The sequence below is a fragment of the Doryrhamphus excisus genome, chromosome 13 (genome assembly GCF_030265055.1).
Source record: "Doryrhamphus excisus isolate RoL2022-K1 chromosome 13, RoL_Dexc_1.0, whole genome shotgun sequence".
Classification (NCBI taxonomy): domain Eukaryota; kingdom Metazoa; phylum Chordata; class Actinopteri; order Syngnathiformes; family Syngnathidae; genus Doryrhamphus; species Doryrhamphus excisus.
This window is the reverse complement of record NC_080478.1, coordinates 5,937,561-5,956,154: the sequence shown is the minus strand read 5'-3', so window position 1 is coordinate 5,956,154 and position 18,594 is coordinate 5,937,561. Positions and strand designations below refer to the sequence as shown.

General features: G+C 41.1%; 2 protein-coding genes across 5 annotated transcripts; both read left to right on the top strand.

The window, feature by feature from the left end:
• The first annotated feature begins 395 nt into the window (after positions 1-395).
• tra2b (transformer 2 beta homolog) lies at positions 396-6,683 on the top strand. 3 transcript variants are annotated; one of them, XM_058091458.1, is made up of 8 exons: positions 396-589; positions 3,007-3,146; positions 3,222-3,381; positions 4,192-4,380; positions 4,468-4,583; positions 4,682-4,807; positions 4,882-4,952; positions 5,956-6,683. In XM_058091458.1, the coding sequence occupies exons 1-8, from the start codon at positions 557-559 to the stop codon at positions 5,964-5,966; spliced, it is 846 nt and encodes a 281-aa protein (XP_057947441.1). In that variant the 5' UTR covers positions 396-556; the 3' UTR covers positions 5,967-6,683. The 3 variants fall into 3 exon arrangements, with proteins under 3 accessions (XP_057947441.1, XP_057947442.1, XP_057947443.1); XM_058091459.1 differs by having other exon boundaries at positions 420-2,661; XM_058091460.1 differs by having other exon boundaries at positions 424-589; positions 2,389-3,146.
• Positions 6,684-6,999: 316 nt separating this feature from the next.
• ola1 (Obg-like ATPase 1) lies at positions 7,000-18,569 on the top strand. Of its 2 annotated transcripts, none has more exons than XM_058091456.1 (11): positions 7,000-7,152; positions 7,457-7,554; positions 8,911-9,054; positions 9,126-9,253; positions 12,026-12,201; positions 12,266-12,346; positions 12,667-12,764; positions 12,858-12,998; positions 13,108-13,204; positions 17,807-17,929; positions 18,013-18,569. In XM_058091456.1, the coding sequence occupies exons 2-11, from the start codon at positions 7,457-7,459 to the stop codon at positions 18,112-18,114; spliced, it is 1,188 nt and encodes a 395-aa protein (XP_057947439.1). In that variant the 5' UTR covers positions 7,000-7,152; the 3' UTR covers positions 18,115-18,569. The 2 variants fall into 2 exon arrangements, with proteins under 2 accessions (XP_057947439.1, XP_057947440.1); XM_058091457.1 differs by having other exon boundaries at positions 7,127-7,165.
• Positions 18,570-18,594: the final 25 nt, after the last annotated feature.

The window sequence follows — 18,594 nt, the reverse complement described above, 5'->3', positions numbered from 1 at the left end:
CTCATTGCTGGTGTTTTATAGGCCAACATTGCACTGTATTGAGTAAGTATTGTCGAAGATATTCTGTTTATTACATTAATATGTTGGTTGCACGACATGTATTAACCTTGATTACATTACACAAATCTAATTAATTACATTAAAGTCAGAACGTTGCCTATTTATACAGTATAAAGGTGCTTTTATTTTGGAACATCCAGACAGAAAAGGGATTGCGGCCGTTTACTTCAGGTGCTGATCTGCTCAGACCGGTTTTAATGTATGCGCTGGATTTATTCACTGCATTGAGTAGGTGGGTGGCTCAAGATAAGTTCACCTTTTAAATATATTTCAGAACAATGACGCCGCGTGATTCACGTCTGGCTAAATATAAATAGTTATTTTACTTTGGAAAAAACGGAACCGGAAAAGGATCACTGCGTTTTATTTCAGGCTCAGTGCAGCTCAGCTCAAACCGGTTTTGGTTTGTGGTGCATTCATCACCAATTGGGCAAAAGCAGTCGTTAAAGTACATTTAGGCCGTTTTTCTTCATAGTTACAGAATAGTGACGCGAATATGAGCGACACCGAGAAAGAATTCAGAGAGAAGGTGAGTTGTGTTTGATTATAACAAAATACCTTTGCTGAAAAAGACGCAGCGCTAGCTAGCATTAGCTTGTTAGATATGTTGTGTTGCTGTGGCTTTGGCAACGTACGTTTTCAAACCTAGGAGAGCCATCATTAAATTGTCATTAAACTAATTATGTAATTATATGTATTTTGAATAACACATTGTAAAGACGTTGAATTTGAATGCTTAGTGTCTATATTTATCAAGCAGCGTGCCCCAGTCCAAAGACTAGGCCGCGGCATGGCCTTGCTTTTATTCAAGCGCCATTGAGTGATTGCCTTCGCTTACAGCTAGCTTAGATGTAGAACTGTATTCATCATGTTAATGTTGTCATTATCTAAGTTTTTGATTCTATGATGTTAGAATATTATTACGAAGACATATTGGGGCCACACTGTAAAGTAAATGGCAAATAAGTTTACAAGACTAATTGTGTTGTGTTTAATCTAGGATTTTTTTTTTACATTTACTCATTTAAAGTCATTTAATTGCACAATATTTCATCATAAAGTTACAACTGTTTTGATATTTCAACAAGGACGTTGCTTTGACTTGAATCTCGTAATTATATGACTTCATTCTTCATTTTGTTATTTTTCCAAATCTTTCAGTGTGGCCTTAAATGGGAACTGCACAATTTTTTTTTTACATTTTGTCCATCATTCACAATCCTTATGTGAAACACGAACACATTTCTCCATTCTGTGCATTTTAACCCGAGAAAACAAGTTAATATGAACTAGCTGAAATTGCACGTCATTGGACCCACCTATTTCGACTATGAATGCCTTTAAAGAAGATACCTAACATTGAATCATTTGATATACATGCTGTGATCATGCATTAACACACAGGGCTGAGTGATAGCTCATATTAACTTTATTATTTATATTAACTTGTTTTCCCTTGTGAGAATGCACAGAAAAGGGAAAGAAATATATGTTCATGTTTCAAATAAGGATTGTGAATGATGGGTAAAATTTCAAAAGAAGCGCAGTTCCCTTTAAACAGGTAGTTTGGATTTTTTTTTTACATGAAGTTATGACATCCACATCAGCTGTGTAGTTCATCAACAGTGACTTATCTCCCTCTCTCCCACGCCCACACTACGTCCCATCCGCTGAGTGTTGGTTAGTTGGTTGCTTCACTGAAGAGTTTGGCTTCTCAAAACAATATGCGTTCAAAAGAGTAAATACATTTGAATCACAAAAATGCCTCCTCGAAAAAAAATCGGACCTTGCAATCATTCAGTGTTACTACAGTCCTGTTGCACGTCCATTTGTGTGTGTGTGTGTGTGTGTGTGTGTGTTCCATGGTGGCTCTCTCGCATCACATCCGTGCAAGTAAACACAATGGAACACATACAGAAGATTGAATGGGCAGTGATATGTTGGCAAAGTAACGCAGAGTGATTGTGATGTCTGATCTTTTTTTTAAGGAGGCATTTTTGTGACACAAACGTTAGCACTTTTGAAAGCATATTGTTCTGAGAGTTTAGTGAAGTGGCACCACCAACTAACGGGAACTACGTTCCTCATCACCAAAATCTAACCAAAAACTGGCTCACAGGACAAAATGGGGGTTGATTATGTCTTATACCTTTGCACTACACTGCTGATGGGGATGTCCAACAACTTCATGTTAAAAAATCAGAACTATCCCTTTCGTACTTCTTAATACATGCCTGTTATTTAGCACTGCTGTTTTTCTTTGTGCCTCTTGGTGTTCATGCAACAAACAACAACTTGCCTTATCACCCTTGTTTGTTCTTTGTTAAGGTTGAGGTTGGAAGAAAAGAAAAAGGCGAAGACGTTTCAGATGCGAAGTTGTTATTGTTTGAAGCCGATGATGCTGTTGATGCATGCTAATGTATTGAAGCGGAAAAAGAAGATCTGCCCCTCGACTAGTGTTGTAATGGCAGATGCTAAATTGGGGAAGAGGATCAAAAAAGAAGTCATAAGAATGTCAAAGAGAAGAAAGAAGAAATGAAGGGTTGTTTTGAAGTAATGAAGTAAAAGAAGTAATGAAGTTATGATCAGAAGTTTGGCCGGGTAGGAGTAATTTCTTAAAAGCCTGTTATGTTGCTATTCTCTTTCTTCTTGTTTCTGTCTCTAAATCATGCATGTAAATGAATCCTTTTTAGTCTGTAATTCTCACTCGCCAGCCCCCCACCAAACACCCACATGTTATTGTATTTTGAAATCTTCTCAGCTAAATAAGTTATACATTACTGCCACAATGTGTTTTCATGTAATTGTTGCTGTAGCTTTGTATTTTTCTCCAAAATAAGCTAATTTCTATTGGGGGTTATAAGTGCGAGTCGAGTCATCTCTTGATCCAATTGTGTTATTGTTCTTGTATTTTTATTTTTTCTAACTTATTGTCTGTATGTCCAGGAGTCACAACCTGGCTCGGGGAGTTCCTCCCCTCGACGATCCGTGAAATCGGCCAGCCGCTCGCCGGCACACTCGAAGGAAGGTTCCCGCCATTCCAGGTCGAGGTCTCGTTCGCAATCTAGGTCCAAATCCAAGTCTCGGTAAGACCCCTTTTATAAATCCCACCTACATTATACTGCAATGGGCTCATTCGTGTTCCATTCATATGATCTTAGGTCCCGTTCCCATCGAAGCTCACGCAGGAACTACTCTCGCTCCCGTTCCCGCTCTCATCGCCGTCGCTCCAGAAGCCGCTCTGGCAGTGGTGACTCCCGCCGCCGCAGGAGCCACAGCCGCTCTCCCATGTCGAACCGCCGCAGACACATCGGCAACAGGGTATACATAGTCTGATGTTTTGTCTTGGTCAGGGATGTCCAAAATGAGGCATGGGGGCCACTTGTGCCCTGTTTTTATTGCCCCTCAGCATACAGCCGTTCCTCATTTATTGCAGTTAATTGGTTCCAGCCCCGACTGCGATACGTGAAATTCCGCAAATTCAATATTAAAGATTCAATATTAACAAACTGAATATTTTCGTAGTTAGCACAGGCTTTACACTACATGTCATTGATCTTGGCAGCCCGTTGCTACAAAATAAAAGCCATCACACCTTAAAATGATTCTTTTTAAACTTGAAAACAATGTTAAGTAATATTGTATGAATGTATTTGCTGCTATATAGATATATATTGCTTATTTGCTCACATATTGGCAGTCACATAAAATACTTCACCCCTCCTTTCTTTTTCCTCAACGTAGAATAAATAGTGCTGTTTATAGTAGTAAAACACATAGTTTAAAACACCAAAGTTTAGTGATTTGAAATATATATATATATATATATATGTATATATATATATATATATATATATATATTATTGAAAATGTATCAGTGTTCCAACATTTTACACTCAGCAACTCTGAGCAACTTTGCTTAAATTTTACAGTTTTTGAAATATTCTGTGCTGGTTGTTTTAAAAAGGTGAAATCAATAAGTTAATGAATAAATGAGTCATGAAAATTATATTTGTCATAATAAAAACACATTGCAGACGTAGCAGTAGCAATTCACTTTGGAGGTGAAAGTGAATAAAAGCACGAGCATGTTATGAATTCAGTAGATAATAAAATGTAAAACCCCCACAGGCCAACCCAGACCCCAACACATGTCTGGGTGTGTTTGGGCTGAGTTTGTACACCACCGAGAGGGATCTGAGGGAGGTGTTCTCCAAGTACGGCCCGCTGGCTGACGTCAACATCGTGTATGACCAGCAGTCTCGGCGCTCCAGGGGCTTTGCTTTTGTCTACTTTGAGAACTACGAGGACTCTAAAGAGGTAAGTGGGACACAAAGCAATGTCTGAATATTTAGGTCTGCTTTATATGAAAAGATAATTTATGCTCTGGGCAAATCATTGAATTAGGCCAAGGAGCACGCTAATGGGATGGAGCTGGACGGCCGTCGGATCCGGGTGGATTTCTCCATTACCAAACGAGCACACACCCCTACCCCTGGCATCTATATGGGACGACCCACATAGTGAGTGTCTGACGCCCTTAGATATTTGATGCCTGCACTTGGTTGGTTATAAATACATGTCAGGATTCTATTAAACATAATTTTGCTTGTGCTTGCAGTGGTGGTGGCGGCAGCTCATCACGGCGCATGTCTAGGGATTACGACAGAGGATACGACCGAGGCTATGACCGAGGTTATGATCGGGACTATGATCGCTACGACGACCGAGAGTACAGATCATACAGGTACCTTATTTGTCTGGTGTTTATTATGTCATTTGATTGATTGGTGAGTCATTTTAAGTTGTTTGTCCCAATAGACGGAGATCTCCATCACCTTACTACAGCAGAGGGTACCGCTCTCGATCCAGATCACGGTCCTACTCCCCACGTATGTTTAAGCACCCCTTTTCTTTTTTTTTATTCCCTTGTTTCCTCAAATAGTGGCCAGTGGTATTAATAGGTTTGGGCACCCCTGATCATTTTCAAGATTTCCCTTTTTATAAATCACTGGTTGTTGGGATCAGCAATTTCAGCAACTTCATTTCACTTCTCATTTATCACTGTGCTCGTCTGCTATAGGATGTATTTAACTGGTTGATCACAGCAACCACAGATTTGAAAAGGAAAATCTTGAGAATTATCAGGGGTGGCCAAACATTTTCATACCACAGTATTTACTGCGGTGTAGTAACATTGGGAGGGCCTTACTAGAACAAAGGCGTTGTGAATAGGATGCTCCGATTCTGATACAGATCACATGGATTCATTTCAAATTTTTCAATTCATTTGAGTGCTATTGACAATTCCAAGATCTGTAATTAATCTATAATGTAATTCAAAATAAGGGGGGGTGATTTTTCTTTTTTTTCATGGAGCACAATTCCTGGCTGCAACTGTGCTATTGGCCGATATAGTATGGAAAAAAGGGCAGAGGAGTGGCATGTAGGGGGGGTCCACCAAAAGGTTGCGTATCTCGTACTTTGAATTAAATTATTTAATTTTATTTTATTTGCTTAGCCTTCTGTCATGCACTTATGGGCGAGTGCTGTCCAGTCTTCTGGCTGCATTTGCTGCCGTTTGACTGATGATCCCACTGAGAGCCTTATCCTCCGTCAAGTGTTGTGCTGTATTAAATTAAACCTTTTTAATGTACTATCCACACCACATATTTTTATGGCATGTGTGGGTAGGTAAGTTGCACTTTTGCACTTTTTTTTATTTACATTTTCTTTTGCTGGGACACATGCAATGTCTGTCATAGCAAAGCTATTAATTGGGGTTGTCTCTTTTTTTAGTGGAGGCCACTATTTGAGAGAACACTCAACTTGTTAAAATCTCGAATGTTTTTTTGGGTCTTTTTTTTTTTAATCTCACCTTTGTCCACCCCACAGGTCACTACTGAGCAGCGAGTCATCTGTTTTATGTTTGTTTTGTCCACATAATGGCAAACCCACACTTGAGAACAGACCTCCTTCGACGTCTCCATCCCAGCAAAACTTGATTAGTGGTGGAAAAGTTACCCAAGTTGTAGAAGTGCAAGAGAATACAAACAAATGATTTTTTTTTGTTCACTGTTCCGAGCCCTGATAGTTCACGTTGGTTTTCTGTGAAACCTTGAATGGGAAGTTGAAACAAAACCCCAATGTAACGTGTTCATGCTGTTTTAAAATTGTTTTTTTCTAGTGTGAAATTGGCTTTGAAGTATGGATGTTTTTTATATGTAAGCAGGTTTGTCTGTGACATTTCCAGCTTTATGCAGCTGCATTTCTTATTTTGGTCTCCCTGATGACAATATATTTTTTCTGATTTATGTTCTCAAATTACTCTATCAGTGCCGCAGCGATTGTACCATGAAGTCTCTCTTCGAAAATAAACATGTTTTTCCTCTCTAAATCAAAAACATGGTCACAGTTTATGGAATAAATCCTGAATAAAGGTGTTAAATGTGGAGGTTTACTGCTATGTTTTTTCACAGAGTTCTCGATGTTTATGAATAAAAAGTAAAATCTTGCCATTTGCTTGCATCCCTTCTGCATTTTAGTCAATTGAGTTCGCTGCACTTGATCTGATTTGTATGTCACATTTTGTTGTTTGATTTCCCAATAAAAGCTGAAAGCATCATCATAGCAATTAATATTTCATTCATTAGAGGACTGCTTTGTAAGTACTGAATGTGGGTTGATGTTGACGTTCGTAATTGCACGATTTTAGCTAACGAACTTTACCTATTGTCACTACATGCTATGGAATGTGGTGCACCTAATTCTAGGATATGAAAATACCAGTGTATTCAAAGCTTTCAAATTAAATAAGACTTTTTTTTAATTAGTAATAACTATAATTCAATTGGTTTGCTAGTAAACTAAGGGTAAAAAAGGCGAAAGTGCGAGCGACATTGGTATCGTTAGATAGATATCACGTCGACTGTGACGTAACCACGCAGCACTTCACCAGACCAATCAGAGGGCTTCCTTGTCAAAACACTTCCGCTTTTCGCTCCAACCTGTCTTTCCACCGGGGTGGTGCGTGTGAGCGGCTTTCGCTGAAGTGTGCAGCACGCTGACTGTAACGAGAAAACAGAAATAAAGGTACACAATAAACGTGCGTAAATACTAACAACTAAAACGTGGCGGTCTCATTTTAAAGTGTACAAGCAGGTAGTTGGTTGCGTCTTCGTGGGACGTAGTGGTTATTCAGGGGTGGCTTCTATTAGCTACCTGCTAACGCTAGCATGTCGTGTTTGAATGAAGCTGCTGCAAGTTTTCAGTGCAGCTAGCTTGGCAACGTAGTCTTGTGTAGCTCAAACTACCTTCATATGACATTAGCGTTATCATGGTGTTTCGGGATTGTATTGTCGTGAATGGAAAACTAAGCTGACGCAACTCTTTGCAGATGCCTCCAAAGAAGGGAGAAGCCCCAAAACAACCCCAGTTGATTGGACGCTTTGGGACCTCGCTTAAAATCGGAATTGTTGGGTTGCCAAATGTTGGGTACGTATACATCAGGAGTCGGCAACCTTTTGCATCCATTTTGCCTCCCCTTCCAATAAAGATAAAAGGCATGGATCCGCAAAATATACACAAGTTTAAATATTTGTAAACGTTTACCTGTTATTACAACACAATTCAACAGTGCATGCATAGGCTTACTTTGCAATCATTTAAGCACTGAACTATCGTTTTTTTGGGGGTTGTTCCAGTATTAGTGTAATATTAAAAGAACTTGGAACATAAAAAAGCCCATCAGAATTCACATACCTACATATCAGTGCTGTCTACTCAAAATCATTTACATCATTTGACTTATCACAGGCAATTCAATATGCTTGATCTGAATAAATGTCAGAAATTTCCCATCTGGTTATGTTTGTTGCCATTGTATTTAATTTAATTGGGAGAATATGTGCTGTGATATTTGTATGAAGGAGACCAGGGTTCAATTCCACCCTCGGCCATCTCTGTGTGGAGTTTGCATGTTTTCCCCGTGCATGCGTGGGTTTTCTCCGGGTACTCCGGTTTCCTCCCACATTCCAAAAACATGCTAGGTTAATTGGCCACTCCAAATTGTCCATAGGTATGAATGTGAGTGTGAATGGTTGTTTGTCTATATGTGCCCTGTGATTGGCTGGCCACCAGTCCAGGGTGTACCCCGCCTCTCGCCCAAAGACAGCTGGGATAGGCTCCGGCATCTCCTGCGACCCTCGTGAGGAAAAAGCGGTAGAAAATGAATGAATGAATATTTGTATGAGCGACTTCTCGAAAGTATGTTTGCTCTGCTCATCCTTCCATAGTCATTCCGAAATCGCTCCCTTATGACCATCTGTAATTGGGTTCATTTCAGAAAAAGCTGAGTGCAGTTTTGTCTCTGTGTTACATTTACTGTTTTAATTTCTCACCCCATATCGAGCACACTGGTGGGTAAACAAACTCTATATTTTCTTCCAACAGTTTTCATAGTTATGGATATCTTACCGCGGGTATAGCACACTCTTAATAAGTGTTTTTCGTGCGTCGTTTTTACACTGGCCCTCCTCCCCCTTTCCTTGGTAATCCAATCAGCAGTCAGAACACACTGTAGATGCATTCACTGACTTGCGGTGAGTCTGATATGTCGTAGTCCTTTTGAAAACGCCCATTTCCACCTCTTCAAAAAAAGCAATTCACAGAGCTCAGCAAAGGGCCGCAGGTTGCCGACCACTGCTATATATAGTTGATCAGTGGGGTTTGCCAAAATGCATACATACTCTAAACAAGGTTGCAAAATGTTGGGTACACATAGATGATCAGTGAGGCGTTATGCATTATTATGACACATTTTTGTCATAGCAAGAGTTGTTTGTGTTGCAGGAAATCCACCTTCTTCAATGTGTTGACCAAAAGCCAAGCGGCAGCTGAGAACTTCCCCTTCTGCACCATCGACCCCAATGAGAGCAGAGTGCCTGTTCCCGACGAACGTTTTGATTTCCTCTGCCAGTATCATAAACCAGCCAGGTATGCACACTAACATGTGTCTGTGTCTGTGTTATACCGCTGATGAAACTCCTGCTCGTCTCTCTTTCCAGTAAGGTACCAGCTTTCCTGAATGTGGTGGACATTGCCGGTCTGGTGAAGGGGGCTCACTCGGGACAAGGACTGGGGAACGCTTTCCTGTCCCATATCAGTGCCTGCGATGGCATCTTCCACATGACCCGTGAGTTGTCTGCGTGCAGCTGCCGTGTCATAACAGCTTGAGTCTCGTGGACAGGTGTTTGGCTCGTTGCAGCTGAACACGAGCACTTTTCGTGGTTCGTCGCGGGTACTGCATGTGTCAAAGCAGAGTAATAGGAATTAGAGCTCTAGCAATACGGTAGAACAGGGGTGCTCACACTTTTTCAGCATGCGAGCTACTTTTAAAATGGCCGAGTCAAAATGATCTACCCACTACAAAAATGCAAAACATCTATTTATTTTCAAATGTATTGAGGATTATTTGTACGTACAATGTATGTTGATGTACCTTACATAACCAAATGAGCCAATATTGCAAAACACACATAATTAACTATTAACATTTTTTGTAATTACCTGAGTTTACTTTGATGACTTGCACTGAATTGAACCAGCCAGGGATGCATAGTCCGGACAGTAGCTGCTGATAGCCAGCCTCAAGCACACTTCCAAATGTTTATCAGTCATGGATAATATCCGTATCATAATATCCGTATAATATTCCATATCCGTATGGAAGTGATATGTTTTTTGCCTTTTTACTTGGTCCAGTTTTTGCCTTTTTACTTGGTCCAGCTCCTTCACTCATTTTAGTGACCATAAACTTTAGCGAGGGCTTAAAATCTGACGCAATTCGCCGACTAGCTTAGCACTTTGCATCGCTGTTTACGCATGAGCGGTGACCTAAAGGTCAAAATTCAGTTGTCATCTGACTGGTTGTCCTGTATGTCAATCAAGTAACGGGGATGGATGATAGGCTGACATCGTAAGTTCTGCTGCACTTAGAGACGTTGTTTGATTTGATTGGTCGCCCGAAGGGCAACATTCAGTTGTCATCTGAATGGCTGCCCTGTATATCAATCGAGTGACGGCATTGATGCTAGGATGATATTTTTTTAATGTCACGCCGCGATCGACCAGCGATCGACCAGTACCACCTCCGCGATCGACCGGTAGCTTGCGATCGACTTAATGAGCACCCCTGCGGTAGAACATAATCTACTATTTATATTTAATGTTGGAAATGTAAATAATATGTTAGTGTCAAGCCATGGCTACTTTCAAATCTTTATAAACTTTACAACTAACATTTTAGTTTAGTTCTAGCCGTCTTGCAAGTGTCTTACAAATGTCTCAAGATAGATGTATAAAGAGACGACCTAGGTACAGCAGACACACAAGTAAGGAGAGAGTGCAAATGTTAACCATTCATTCATTCATTCATTTTCTACCGCTTTTCCTCACGACGGTCGCGGGAGTGCCGGAGCCTATCCCAGCTGTCTTCGGGCGAGAGGCGGGGTACACCCTGGACTGGTGGCCAGCCAATCACAGGGCACATATAGACAAACAACCATTCACACTCACATTCATACCTATGGACAATTTGGAGTGGCCAATTAACCTAGCATGTTTTTGGAATGTGGGAGGAAACCGGAGTACCCGGAGAAAACCCACGCATGCACGGGGAGAACATGCAAACTCCACACCGAGACGCCCGAGCAGGGGAATCAAACCCTAGCTGTGTGGCCTACGGGCTCACCACTCTCCACCATGCAACCATGTAGTTTATCAGTCCATGTGTGTGCAGTGAACTTGTGGGGAGGTAAAATAAGTGTGAACAATGCAACTCTGGAAGTAGTTTTTAAATTTCACTGTTGGGAAATGTCTTGCGATAAAAGTTGATAATACACATACACACACATATATATATATATATATATATATATATATATAAACACACACACACACAAATCATTGTGTAAAATGAAATATTTTCCAATTATCCAATCCAATCCACTTTATTTATATAGCACATTTTATAAACAGAGTTTCCAAAGTGCTGCACAGACGAGTAAAAATAAAAAGTAATAATCCAAAACTAAAAGAGCATTTAAGAAATAAAATAATAAAATAGATATTAAAATATTAAAAACAAGAAACAAAGCAATAAAAGTATAAAAAAATAGAACCAATTACAATAAAAACAAAGAACTAAAAGACACAGGACCATACGACTCACTCTGAGTTAAAAGCCAGAGAATAAAAGTGGGTTTTAAGACGAGACTTAAAGCTTTCGATATTGGGGGCCTTTTTTACTTGGGAGGGCAGAGAGTTCCATAGCTTGGGGCCGACCACAGAAAAGGCTCGGTCCCCCCTGGTCTCGTCTTGGGCACCACAAGTTGGAGCTGGCCCTCGGACCTCAGTGACCGAGCTGGAGAGTAAACTTGGATGAGGTCCGAGATGTATTTGGGGGCCAGCCCATTCAACGCCTTAAAAACAAACAATAAAATCTTAAAATCAATCCGAAAACGAACAGGCAACCAATGAAGGGAGGCCAGAATTGGGGTGATGTGCTCCCCCTTTTTGGTTCCTGTTAAAAGCCGTGCCGCAGAGTTCTGGACTAACTGTAATTAGTTTCTTTTTTGTACATCGTTTTATTTTCTAATTTCTTTTTCTTTCTGGCACATAATGCTCACACCCTCTAGGGGACCGATGGCTCTTTTATATTGTGTTATATTTATCTGGGCATTGTTATGAATTCTAGTCCACATTTTGTGTCTGTTTGGGGGGGTTCCGTTAGTTGGGCATCTATTAGCATCCACACCCATTTCCGGAGTTGTATTGTATTTGAGGGACTGCTATGATATGCTGTGATGTATTTACAAGCATTATTGTCCTGACATGCAATATTTTGTTTTGTACAGTGTCCCTGTACTTAATTTAACTTGAAATGGATGTTTGTTTGTTTTTTCAGGTGCCTTTGACGACGAGGACATTATCCACGTCGAGGGTAACGTGGACCCAGTTAGGGACATCGAGATTATTCATGAAGAGCTACGGTTAAAGGATGAGGAGGCCATCGCACCCATCATTGACAAGCTGGAGAAGACGGCCGTCAGAGGCAGCGACAAGAAACTTAAACCAGAATATGTATGCTGGTTTCTTGTTGTTATGGATAAGTCACTACTGGCCCTCATGATGCTTCTCGCTACAGGACATCATGTTGAAGGTGAAGAGCTGGGTGGTGGATGAGAAGAAACACGTGCGGTTTTGCCAAGACTGGAATGACAAAGAGGTATTTTCTACTCATCCGACGGCGCTTAATGCTGCCACCCAGACTGTATATGAATGCATTGCAGCAAGTGTTTTTTTATATCCTCTAAAAGTAGCCTTACATCTACGTTAGTGTAGTGAGGGTACAGTTTGTCTCGCAGTATGGCAGGAAGTGATTCAACAGAATTGTCTAAATAGCCTGCAGCATTGCACGAGTGCTACCAGCATTGTGGAGAGCTCCGGTTCATTGAGTGGAAACATGAATTTCAACATGTGCTGTGACATCCAGTAGATAATAGTCACATTTGTGACTCACTTGTTTTTTGTTTTCTGACCTTATAGATCGAGGTTCTGAACAAGTACCTGTTCCTGACATCCAAACCCATGATCTACCTGGTCAACCTCTCGGAGAAGGATTACATCAGGAAGAAGAACAAGTGGTGTGTGTGTGTGTGTGTGTGTGTGTGTGTATGTTTGTGCAGCTGTGTGTTTATGTCGTGTTGAAACTCCACACACTTGTCGCTCTCCTCAAGGTTGGCCAAAATCAAGGAGTGGGTGGATGCTCATGACCCCGGTGCCATGGTGATCCCTCTCAGCGGAGCCTTGGAGTCCAAACTGTTTGACATGGAGGAGGAGGAGCAGAAGAAATACTGTGAGGAGCACAAGACACAGAGGTGAGGCCGGTTCTGTTAGTATTGGACAACATCCATGAAGTATTCATTGAGGTAGTAGAGGTGCAGGATATCTAGCATTTTTTAAGATTGCTTCTTTGTCCCCTTTCAGTGTTTTGACCAAAATAATAAAGACCGGCTATGCAGCACTACAGTTGGAGTACTTCTTCACAGCGGGACCAGATGAGGTTCGAGCGTGGACCGTTCGGGTGAGTCATCTATAAGAATGTTAGCAGAAGCATTATTTTTACGCTAGTCATAAATCCTCTACAGCCGTCCCATGTAATATCACTTTATGGTAATGGTTATGGTTATGGTTTTATTTCATTTGATCATGCATCAGATTACAATTGAGTGCATCCCATAATCAGTTCACAGTTCCACATGTCCAAAAGGAGTAGGAAGAAGCAAAGCTTATTAAATCCTACCCCTCCATCTGGTACTTTTACAATCAGTAACTGTTACATTTGTTCACGTCCTGCTTTCCATAATACAGTTTATTCATTCATTCATTTATTTTTTACCGTTTTTCCTCACGAGGGTCGCGGGGGTGCTGGAGCCTATCCCAGCTGTCTTCGGGCGAGAGGCGGGGTACACCCTGGACTGGTGGCCAGCCAATCACAGGGCACATATAGACAAACAACCATTCACACTCACATTCATACCTATGGACAATTTGGAGTGGCCAATTGACCTAGCATGTTTTTGGAATGTCGGAGGAACTCCAAAAGGAGTAGGAAGAAGCAAAGCTTATTAAATCCTACCCCTCCATCTGGTACTTTTACAATCAGTAAGTGTCACATTTGTTCACTTCCTGCTTTCCTAATACAGTTTAAGGTTTTTTCTTTTATTTTTTTAAATAATGTACCTCGTACCGAAGTACTCGGTGATATGAGCATCCAATGCCATAATGGGTACCATAGTGCGTGTCAATATAGTGATATATATAGCACATCATGACTGGTTCAAGACTCTTCATCCTTGTATTTAGCAAACATCAACTGCTTGTATTGTTTCTTGAATTGGCTCATCGTTGTGCATTGTTTGAGGTCCTTACTCAATCCATTCCATAGTTTGATTCCACATACTGAAATGCTATGGCTAGCATAACGTAGTCCTAGCATAGAAGTGTTTCAAATGTACTTCTTCCCTGAGATCATATTTCTCCTCTCTTGTAGAGAAGTATTGGATGACATTTTTAGCTAATTGGCTTTAAGTTATCACTCCCTCACTATATTCCGATTTTTAAAAATTGATTAATAAATGATCACTGTTTCTGATCATGGTCTATTGATAGTCAAAACATATTGAAATGCTAATATTGAATCTCCATGGGACATCTCTGTGTGGAGTTTGCATGTTCTCCCCTTACGTGCATAGGTTCTCTCTGGGTACTCCGGCTTCCACCAGGGTTTAAAGTATTCCGGCACCGTGCCAGATCTCCGGTGTTTCAATATGACCAAGGAAAAAATACAAAAATTTGCCGGACCCAGACAAACACAAACTCATTGTAGCCATGCGGCAGGGCTCTGAATGCAGCTATTGCCAAGCCCCTCCTCCTCAAAACCGCTACTGTCCAATCCTACCATTATGCTGCGTTCAAGACAACTCGGGGAAAGGTGTATGTTTTTGTGTGCTGTGCTTGTATGCTATAGGGGTGGAGCCAAACCCAAATATGGTATTTGGAACGGCACGAATACTGACTTTTTTTTTACAAATAATGAAGTTGAACAAATACTTTTAAAATGTTCGTATTCGGGAACAATTAAAACATATCAGAAAGCTGCGTTTCTCTGTGAGACTGCAGGGCATGCCCAGATCAGCCAATGAGTGACAGGTGTTCAGCAGTCGGGGGTGGAGAGAGAAGCGTCTGCCTGCCCCTCATAAGTCGCTGCGGCAGAGGTGGAGGCTGAACTTAGTTGCATCCGTATTTTGCTTTGTAAACATAGTACTACCTTTCACCTCAACTGGGTTTCATATGCTGTTTTCAGTAATAGCGGAGTTTGACCGGGAGATTATTCTGTCGCGCTGCATTTAGTTGCTATTTACTTCTGTGGTTGGGCGTTCTGTTGGCTCTGTTAGCATTAGCTCGCTAATGTTAAGGCTGTTGACAGTGTAACGTTCACATTGGCTTTAAATGGTTAAGTAAGTAAGGATTGGGAACTTGTGTAGAATTGTATGCACTTCTGGGTGGTATTTGGTACCTTCAAGTTAGTGAGGGGTTAAGTGTGTGTGTGGGTGGGGGTTCCTGTTCACAATGATATTTTATTTTTGGATAAGAATTTTTTTTTTGAGCCGATGTATACATTTTTTTGGAGCCTGGTAACAGGCAGTGTGCTTGCATGAATTAACTTTAGCTTGTGAACCGAACAAATATGCATATTAGCACTAAGATACATCATGGCCGAGGGTGGAATTGAACCCTAGTTTTCTAGCTGTGAGGTCTGCGCGCTAACCACTCGAACGCCGTGCTGCCCCAAATGTTAACCATTGATTGTTAAAACAAATTAGAAAAAACAGCAACAAAAAAGTTAGTTTGTCATTCATTCATTCTCTGTACCGCTTATCTTCACGTGGTTCCTGGGGGTTCTGGAGCCTATCCCAGCTGTCTTCAGGCGAGAGGCGGGGTCCACCCCGGACTGGTGGCCAGCCAATCACAGGGCACATATAGACAAACAACCATTCACACTCACATTCATACCTATGGACAATTTGGAGTCACCAATTAACCTAGCATGTTTTTGGAATGTGGGAGGAAACTGGATACATCATCAAACCTGACCTTTATGCAGTCCCACATACAGTGGTATTCGACATAAAATCACCATCACATGTGATCTGATCTTTGTCAAAATCACACAGATGAAAAAACAGTGTCTGCTTTAACTAAAACCGCCCAAACATTTATAGGTTTTCATATTTTAATGGGGATAGCATGCAAACAATGACAGAAGGGGGGGTAATAAGTAACTGAACCATCACATTGAATATTTTGTGCCCCCCCCTTTGGCAGCAATAACTTCAACCAGACGCTTCCTGTAGCTGCAGATCAGTCTGGCACATCGATCAGGACTAATTCCTGATTCTTCCCATTCTTCTTACAAAACTGCTGTAGTTCAGTCAGATTCCTGGGATGTCTGGCATGAATCGCTGTCTTGAGGTCATGACACAGCATCTCAATGGGGTTCAAGTCTGGACTTTGCCACTCCAGAACGTCTATTTTGTCCTTCTGAAACCATTCTGAAGTTGATTTACTTCTGTGTTTTGGGTCATTGTCTTGTTGCAGCATCCGTCCTCTTTTTAGCTTCAACTGTCTGACAGACGGCCTCAGGTTTTCCTGCAAAACATCCTTTTCAATTCATTTTTCCATGAATGATTGCAAGTTGTCCAGGCCCTGTGGCAGCAAAACAGCCCCGAACCATGATGCATCCTCCACTATGCTTCACGGTGGGGATGAGGTGTTGATGTTGGTGAGCTGTTCCATTTTTCTTCCACACATGACGTTGTGTGTTCCTCCCAAACAATTCAACTCCACACAATATTTTGCCAAAACTTCTGTGGAGTGTCCAAGTGCCTTTTTGCGAACATTAAACAAACACCAATGTTTTTTTTAGACAGCAGTGGCTTCCTCCGTGGAGTCCTCCCATGAACACCATTCTTGGCCATTGTTTTACATATAGTTGATGTATGCACAGTGATATTGGACTGTGCCAGTGATTTTTGCAAGTCTTCAGCAGACACTCTAGGGTTCTTTTTTTTTTTTTTTTTTACCTCTCTGAGTATTCTGCGCTGAACTTTTGGCGTCATCTTTGGTGGACGGCCACTCCTTGGGAGAGAATTAACAGTGCCAAACTCTCTCCATTTGTAGACAACTTCTCTGACTGTCCATTGATGAACATCCAGACTTTTAGAGATGGTTTTGTATCCTTTCCCAGTTTTATACAAATCAACAATTCTTGATCGCAGGTCTTCAGACAGCTCTTTTGAGCGAATCGTGGCGCACGTCAGACAATGTTTCTCATCAAGACAATTCTTACCAGGTGTGTGTTTTATAGTGGGCAGGACAGCTTTAAGCCACTCATCAGTGATTGGGCACACACCTGACTTCAATTATATGGTAAAAAATGGTTTCAATTGCTCTTTAAGTCTCCTTAGGCAGAGGGTTCAGTTATTTATTCCTCCCACTTCTGTCATTGTTTGCATGCTATCCCCATTAAAATATGAAAACCTATAAATGTTTGGGCGGTTTTAGTTAAAGCAGACACTGTTTTTTCATCTGTGTGATTTTGACAAAGATCAGATCACATTTGATGGTGATTTTATGCAGAAATGTGAGAAATTCCAAAAGGTTCACATACTTTTTCATACCACTGTAGTATCATCACTTGAGACCAAATATGAGGTGACTCGGTGCAGCGTGGGAGAAAGTTGGCACAAAACTATGGACCACCAAAACAATTAAACAAAACTGTGGGATTTCTAACTATATTATTTTTTTTTGGGGGGGGGGAACAATGGGCCATATTTTCAAAATTGATATGTATTTACGTAAATTTCACTGTAGTTATTGACACATTTATTTTTTTAAGTGTATTTTTTCTCACCTCACCTGAAAGTTTCACACTCAAGCATAACCAGGTGATGGCACACTGGAATCCATGCTCTATATGACAGGGGCACGCTGCTGTTTTTGATGGCATACTGCAAAAATGCCACGAGCACTCAGTTCAGTGAGAATTCCAGCGTGTCTGCCTGTTAACATTTGTGACATAACATATGATGTGGTGTTCTGCGTCGTTCGGACCCAACAGAAAGGCAGCAAAGCTCCTCAAGCAGCCGGAAAGATCCACACCGACTTTGAGAAGGGTTTCATCATGGCCGAAGTGATGAAGTACTGCGACTTCAAGGAAGAGGGCAATGAATCTGCAGTCAAGGTACATATGTATATTCCTTTGGTTTGCTCTCACATTAATAGTCTTAGTGAAACACTAATCTTTCGGTGTCTTATTTGGACAAGGCGGCTGGGAAATACAGGCAACAGGGCAGGAACTACGTGGTGGAGGACGGTGATATTATCTTCTTCAAATTCAACACACCCAACGCACCTAAGAAGAAATAAGCGCGCCAAAGGAAAACAACCAGAGGGACACATAACGTTGGTCAGAACGGAGCTTTTACATCTGGTCGCCTCATAAATGGCACACTGACTGTATCATGGATCTTATCAAAGTCTTTCATCTCCAATTTGGACATGGAACATGAGTATTAAGTATGCTACTTTCCACCTAAGTTTGGTTGTATTCTAATTTTATTCAGCTATATTTTGTTAAATTAAGGCAAAATACGACCGGGGGGCCCAACTTATTATTTTAGAGCGTGCCATAAAGACCAACAGAAGAGAACATTATCCACACCGCTTTTTATTCATACCTGACGGCCCTACCCTCTGTGTGATGGGGAACAACTTTAACTGTGGACTGTAAGCTGACGCTTGTTCCAAGGAGGGGAGCTGAATATCTGAACTCATGTCATCCTCATCTTTGTGCATGTTTCAATAAAAAGCACCAAAACCTTTTTAATGTCTTTCCCTTTTAATGTA

What these genes read in the sequence shown, in the direction of transcription:
- tra2b (XM_058091458.1), top strand. Translation starts at nt 557, where the DNA reads ATGAGCGACACCGAGAAAGAATTCAGAGAGAAG. An exon ending in AGAAAGAATTCAGAGAGAAG is followed by an intron (nt 590 to 3,006) that starts GTGAGTTGTGTT and finishes CTGTATGTCCAG; the next exon opens with GAGTCACAACCTGGCTCGGG. An exon ending in AGGTCCAAATCCAAGTCTCG is followed by an intron (nt 3,147 to 3,221) that starts GTAAGACCCCTT and finishes ATATGATCTTAG; the next exon opens with GTCCCGTTCCCATCGAAGCT.
- ola1 (XM_058091456.1), top strand. Translation starts at nt 7,457, where the DNA reads ATGCCTCCAAAGAAGGGAGAAGCCCCAAAACAACCCCAGTTGATTGGA. An exon ending in AGAAACTTAAACCAGAATAT is followed by an intron (nt 12,202 to 12,265) that starts GTATGCTGGTTT and finishes TTCTCGCTACAG; the next exon opens with GACATCATGTTGAAGGTGAA. An exon ending in GCAATGAATCTGCAGTCAAG is followed by an intron (nt 17,930 to 18,012) that starts GTACATATGTAT and finishes TATTTGGACAAG; the next exon opens with GCGGCTGGGAAATACAGGCA.